At 43.4% G+C, this 7,279-nt stretch overlaps 1 protein-coding gene across 1 annotated transcript; it reads right to left on the reverse strand.

Annotated features, from left to right (window-relative positions):
* Positions 1-2,706: 2,706 nt before the first annotated feature.
* LOC108554033 (uncharacterized) lies at positions 2,707-6,326 on the reverse strand. Its single transcript, XM_017909158.1, has 2 exons — positions 6,294-6,326; positions 2,707-4,247 (listed from the first exon to the last, which is right to left on the reverse strand). Exon 2 carries the CDS (start codon positions 4,219-4,221, stop codon positions 2,707-2,709), a length of 1,515 nt encoding a protein of 504 aa, XP_017764647.1. The 5' UTR covers positions 4,222-4,247; positions 6,294-6,326.
* Between the last annotated feature and the right edge of the window lie 953 nt (positions 6,327-7,279).

Below are 7,279 nucleotides of genomic sequence, written 5' to 3' on the forward strand. Positions count from 1 at the left end.
ACCTTTTCATGTTCATTGTTTTTTATCACATTTTCATGAACTTTTTGAGACTCAGTTCTTTCACCCATGTTCTCTATCGATTCACCATGAGATTCATCTTCTCCATTAAATCCTACTAATTTTTCATCTTCTATAATATCTACGTTTCTAGCAACTATAACTTTATTATTAATTAACACTCTATAACTCTATAACTCTATATTTTCGTATCATACCAATATACCAACAACAGCTTTTCTATCCCACTTGGACCTTCGTTTAATGTCTGGTACCCTTGTAAAAACTTTACACCCATACAATTTCGAATTTTCAATATTTGGCTTTCTTTTGAAAAATATTTCGATAGGAGTTTTCATTTCCGCGGTATTTGTTATAACCCTATTTTTCAGGTATGCAGCAGCTTTTACTATTTCAGGCCAATATCTAATATTTATTTTCGAATCTGAGAGTAAGCATCTAGCCGAATTCATTATAGTTCTATTGTAATTCTCAGCTGTTCCATAACTCATGAACATAAGGTGGACAAGGCTCTAAGAGAATTCCTTTTTCACGAATTAATTTATGCATTTCATTATTAATATATTCCTTTCCATTGTCACGCCTTAATCTTTTTATTCTTGAGTTAGTTAAATTTTCTACTTTATTTATATAGTCTATAAAGCAATCATAAACTTCATTCTTTGATTTCAATGTATAAATTACAGTAAATTTACTAAAATCGTCAATGAAAGTTAAGAAATAATTTGATTCATCATATCCCGTTGTACGATGAGGCCCATTTAAATCTGTGTACTAACTCAAGAATTTTACATGATCTACTTCTATTATTTCGAAATGGCAAATTGTGCATTTTGTTTCGAATGCAGGTCCCACATTTTAGAAAAATTTGCTGCAAATTTCCTGGTATTTCTTCAACTAATCTTTTCTGACACATCAAATTTAAATAATTAAAATTTACATGACCTAAGATTCGGTGTAATTTTTCTTTCTGTGTCATCTTTTCAACGCTTTTAGCATAAGTTCGATTTCTTTCTACAGAGCTACTGATTTTGTATAAACCATATTCTTTATGAGCAATTCCAATTAATTTTTCATACCTATCATAGATTTTTTAAGTATTACCTATCGATACAATTTTATTCTCATCTGTTATTCTCGCATAACTAAGTAAATTTTTATCCATTTCTTTTACATAAAATACATTGGATATTGTTATTTTAATTTTCTGTCTATAAACTTCAAGAAAAGTAACAATTTTTCCTACTTTTGTCCCTTTTAGTATTCGACCATCTCCAATTTTAACATTTATAGGGTTTTTTAATGTAACATTTTTAGAAAAATAACAATCATTATTCACAATATGATCCAAACATCAACTATCCAATACCCAATCTATTTTTTGTGTCTCACAATTATACGCATTCTTATCATTCAAACATTCATTCTCATTCTCTTCTCGTTGAACTTGAGTCAGAAAGAATCCAGTTCCTTGATCGTAGTTTCTGTCATTGTATGAGTACCTCGCATCGTGTTGACCCATTGCATCGTGGTACGACTGCCAACCTCTGCCACGACCTCTCTGGTTCCTACTGCGTCCACGTTGACCATAACCTCGACCTCGTCGGCCTCGAAATTCTTGATTAGCAGATTGTTGTTGCCAGGGTTGTCTGTCACCTCCTCGCCAGTGAGAACCACTACTAGTACTTGGTCTACTCGTATTTTGACAATTTCGTGCTATATGTCCATCTTTTCCACATTTGTGGCACTTTATAATTTTCTTATCGACTTTAAATACACTTGAAATATTTTTGTCATTTTCTGATTGTCCTTCGGTTTCCCACATGGTAATTTTGCTCTTCAAAAACTCACAAGCGCGATCCTTTGCATTCATTGTGTCTATCAAATCACCAACGTAGCACAGTGATTTTGGTAGCGTTTTTAACATATAATGTAGTTTTTCACTTTCCTTAATTTCAGCACCTGCACTCTTCAATTCATTAACCGTTTGAGTGCCAAGCGGCGCGATCGCGCTTCTATTTTGTGTCCAAAAGTGCCAGCGCTCTAAGCTGCGAAGCTGACAATCAGCGCGCTCGGTTGGTGAACGCGGAATATGAGAAGCGCTATCGCGCCGCTCGGCATTTTTGGACACGGAATATGACAAGCGCTATCGCGCCGCTTGGCAAATATGGATTGGGAAACAATAATGACCCGTGGCACTCAAACGGTTAAGCCAGGAATTCACTTTGTTGACCGATGCAATTTGCAATCCCCTGGTTGAGGGTAGCCCATGAAACACACAAGTACACTAGGCTCACTCACGAGCTATTGAGATCACATTGTAGATTGCAATTTATCATTATTCCCTAAGGGGAACCTAGTCTAAGTCGTACAATCCAAGACACAATGCCATTGAATTCTGCAGATTCCGCGCTCTGTCTGCAGTGTCCTCTTCGAGTTCTAGAGCTACCTATCCATCTGCAGATCTTCGCACACCAAGAATTGTCCAGCTCTCTAGCAGCTGTGAGTCTAATAATAGCTGGATTTATCTTGTGGAATGTAGGAATAGGATGGGGTAGTACCCCTCTCTCGCTGCGTTAAGGCGGTCATTCAACACCCCTGATGAGAATCCTTTGTCAACCAGCGCAGAGAGGGGATTCGTTACCTGGAAAACCGGAGGAAACCGAAATATGCCTGTAGTCGCCAGGATCAGGTATGACGTCTTTTGGGGGAATGGGCGTCGTTCTTGATCTCAACAGGCGTATTTTCCCACGTATGAGATATATATATATTCACGATTCTTGCAATAAAGTTCAAAGACTCAGAGCGAAGCTCTCTCACTCTTGTTCTGTCAGGCCGAGGATCGGTGTGCGGGCTTAGGGAAGTTTCCTTAACCTCATTCGCGCTAGTGGGTTTCAAGTTTAGCAGTCGGCTGCTTTTGCTTATCGGTACTAGGTGACGTGGTCCCTCCGCTAATGTGTAACATAGCCCTCGTGCGTTGGCCGTGCGTTCACGCTTAAGTCCAAAAACACCAACTATATTTGCTTGGGCACTTCCCAAAGCGACGGGTGAATTCACCGCGCCCATCACGCTTGATAATCGTGTGGTATTTTGGTTCCCAGATGTTCCGGGAATGGTACTAACTTTTATCCAGCGAAGAGCGGCGGAGTTAGACCCGTGGCCTGGTATTCCAGTCACCATCTTGTACTGATCTTTCATCCTCTGTAGTGTGCCCGATACTCGAGCATTAAATTGTGAGGAAATACGAAGTCGTCCAGCCATGTTGTCCCCTTCTTGAAATTCAGGATTAGCAATGGCTTGAAGCCCCTCAGGGTTGAGACGCTCTACTTTCTTCTTGTAGCCTAAGAGATTCTCATTAGGTACAGTGCCGGTTGGAAATGCACCAGCAGGCAAGGGATTCCAAGCTGCATCAAACGTTTTACTAACGTTCTGGTTTTTGGTTGCGGTTACCAAGCTAGCTGTGATAAATGGCGATACATAGCATTCATAAGCATTGTGATTTTCAGCCGTTACAGCTCCGAAAGTACCAGACGCTAAACAAGGGATTTCACCTTCAGCTGGCATCGGTGGTTTGGGAATACAGGCATCAGGGACGTTAACGCGTATTAAATTACCCTGTGGTGTTACGGTGTTGGCGATATTCTTGAGATATTCAGCAATATCAGCGGGCAGAACGAAATCGGTAGCGAACAGATTTACCGGGGATTCCTCATCAGCAAATCGATCCTCAGCATTCACAGTGCGTACATGGTTAATAAGGTACGCATTCAACGCCGAAACCATTACATGTTGGAACATGCAAAATGGCATCTCCTTTCGCAAGCGTGGGTTCACGGACTCCAGGTTCATATAGACTCTCTCGCAAAGTAAGGGAAACGTGGAGAAATCCAGATTGTGTTGATTGATCTGGCGCTTCGGTTGAGTACCGTTAAATGGTCCGAAGGCCCACATTGGCTCATCCTTCAAGGTTTCCGTTGCAGCCTTTCGAACTACGGGTCGTGCCCTATCTTCAGCCGGATCTTTAAGTGCCGGTGGCTTCGCTGTACGCTTGGCTTTCCAAGCTGCGGCTCGTGCCGTTGGACGGCGCTGGGCTGGGGGGTTTTCCTGTGGTCGCTGTTCCGCCGTAACCATATTTTCCCAATCACCAGTTTCGTCAGCTTTCTTCATGTTGTATACGTGCATGCGGCGCTGACTTCGATTCATCGTTGGTCTTCCAACGGGATTGTCATCTCCATGACCCGTGGCACTCAAACGGTTAAGCCAGGAATTCACTTTGTTGACCGATGCAATTTGCAATCCCCTGGTTGAGGGTAGCCCATGAAACACACAAGTACACTAGGCTCACTCACGAGCTATTGAGATCACATTGTAGATTGCAATTTATCATTATTCCCTAAGGGGAACCTAGTCTAAGTCGTACAATCCAAGACACAATGCCATTGAATTCTGCAGATTCCGCGCTCTGTCTGCAGTGTCCTCTTCGAGTTCTAGAGCTACCTATCCATCTGCAGATCTTCGCACACCAAGAATTGTCCAGCTCTCTAGCAGCTGTGAGTCTAATAATAGCTGGATTTATCTTGTGGAATGTAGGAATAGGATGGGGTAGTACCCCTCTCTCGCTGCGTTAAGGCGGTCATTCAACACCCCTGATGAGAATCCTTTGTCAACCAGCGCAGAGAGGGGATTCGTTACCTGGAAAACCGGAGGAAACCGAAATATGCCTGTAGTCGCCAGGATCAGGTATGACGTCTTTTGGGGGAATGGGCGTCGTTCTTGATCTCAACAGGCGTATTTTCCCACGTATGAGATATATATATACACGATTCTTGCAATAAAGTTCAAAGACTCAGAGCGAAGCTCTCTCACTCTTGTTCTGTCAGGCCGAGGATCGGTGTGCGGGCTTAGGGAAGTTTCCTTAACCTCATTCGCGCTAGTGGGTTTCAAGTTTAGCAGTCGGCTGCTTTTGCTTATCGGTACTAGGTGACGTGGTCCCTCCGCTAATGTGTAACATAGCCCTCGTGCGTTGGCCGTGCGTTCACGCTTAAGTCCAAAAACACCAACTATATTTGCTTGGGCACTTCCCAAAGCGACGGGTGAATTCACCGCGCCCATCACGCTTGATAATCGTGTGGTATTTTGGTTCCCAGATGTTCCGGGAATGGTACTAACTTTTATCCAGCGAAGAGCGGCGGAGTTAGACCCGTGGCCTGGTATTCCAGTCACCATCTTGTACTGATCTTTCATCCTCTGTAGTGTGCCCGATACTCGAGCATTAAATTGTGAGGAAATACGAAGTCGTCCAGCCATGTTGTCCCCTTCTTGAAATTCAGGATTAGCAATGGCTTGAAGCCCCTCAGGGTTGAGACGCTCTACTTTCTTCTTGTAGCCTAAGAGATTCTCATTAGGTACAGTGCCGGTTGGAAATGCACCAGCAGGCAAGGGATTCCAAGCTGCATCAAACGTTTTACTAACGTTCTGGTTTTTGGTTGCGGTTACCAAGCTAGCTGTGATAAATGGCGATACATAGCATTCATAAGCATTGTGATTTTCAGCCGTTACAGCTCCGAAAGTACCAGACGCTAAACAAGGGATTTCACCTTCAGCTGGCATCGGTGGTTTGGGAATACAGGCATCAGGGACGTTAACGCGTATTAAATTACCCTGTGGTGTTACGGTGTTGGCGATATTCTTGAGATATTCAGCAATATCAGCGGGCAGAACGAAATCGGTAGCGAACAGATTTACCGGGGATTCCTCATCAGCAAATCGATCCTCAGCATTCACAGTGCGTACATGGTTAATAAGGTACGCATTCAACGCCGAAACCATTACATGTTGGAACATGCAAAATGGCATCTCCTTTCGCAAGCGTGGGTTCACGGACTCCAGGTTCATATAGACTCTCTCGCAAAGTAAGGGAAACGTGGAGAAATCCAGATTGTGTTGATTGATCTGGCGCTTCGGTTGAGTACCGTTAAATGGTCCGAAGGCCCACATTGGCTCATCCTTCAAGGTTTCCGTTGCAGCCTTTCGAACTACGGGTCGTGCCCTATCTTCAGCCGGATCTTTAAGTGCCGGTGGCTTCGCTGTACGCTTGGCTTTCCAAGCTGCGGCTCGTGCCGTTGGACGGCGCTGGGCTGGGGGGTTTTCCTGTGGTCGCTGTTCCGCCGTAACCATATTTTCCCAATCACCAGTTTCGTCAGCTTTCTTCATGTTGTATACGTGCATGCGGCGCTGACTTCGATTCATCGTTGGTCTTCCAACGGGATTGTCATCTCCTCTCACTACAGTGAGACCACCATACCCACCAAAACTCCACCTTCTCGTTATGCCTGATAAGGTCTTATTGGCAGGCAGTACCAAGAACTAGCACTTCTTGGGTCTTTCATCCAATACGCGTTCTTCGTTTTGTGCTCGACGTGACTTTGTTAAATAGCCAAAATGCGTTTAAGCCACCAATAAGGGCTCGAGTGGACAGAATTTTTAGTTCCTTTTTCTTTATGATGTTTAAGTTAATTAAGTCTGAAGCCGATGACTTGCTCGAGATCCCTCTGCACGATAGGGTTATCGACGTGAATCTGACATCGTCAACGTTGTATCTCTTTTTCACAGCATCATCAAGCTCTTTGTAATATTCGATTTTCCTCGTGTGAGCCTCCCTCAGGTCTACTTGTTCTCCAACAATTTGCGCATCTAGGACGATGGCTTTGTTGCTCCCGATTTTTGCCACTTGGTCTGGTTTCCTGAGTTGGCCTCCTACTTTCAGATGGGGCTCATCGTGGACCTCGTACTCTTTGTTCCTTAGGTTTCTCCCAAGGTACGTGACTACTGAGTCGTGTCGCTTAATTCCTATGTCATGTGTCCTGTGACAGTGTTGCAGTACATGATTCACCGTTTCTTGACCATACATCCGGCTCTGCACCTCCTTTCCGTTAACCATCCACTACCCTTTCTTGCTCTAACAAGTGAGGCGTTAATACGTAATTTAATAAAGTTAACATAGTCCTTTCCAGAGAGGAATCTAGTTCCTTCTCCGACCCACAAATGTTGTTGCGGGACTTTGACCAAGTCTTTCAACGCCTTTTCATCTATCTTATTATGCAGGAGATCACTCCAGCGCTTCGCAGTTTGTTTGCTGTTCTTATAGCTCGAGCCTCTCTCTTCAAGCTTTAGTTGAGTTAGCCTCACTTCTTCATGAAGATAGGAATTGTTTATTTGAGCCAAATTGTGTAGCCTGGATAGCCTCATTGTTAGAATATTG

Source organism: Eufriesea mexicana, unplaced genomic scaffold, assembly GCF_001483705.2.
Source record: "Eufriesea mexicana isolate 0111107269 unplaced genomic scaffold, ASM148370v2 scaffold15811, whole genome shotgun sequence".
In the NCBI taxonomy this organism is placed as follows: Eukaryota; Metazoa; Arthropoda; class Insecta; order Hymenoptera; family Apidae; genus Eufriesea; species Eufriesea mexicana.

Excerpts from the sequence above, each read along its gene's own strand:
- LOC108554033 (XM_017909158.1), bottom strand. The coding sequence starts at position 4,221 with ATGAATCGAAGTCAGCGCCGCATGCACGTATACAACATGAAGAAAGCT.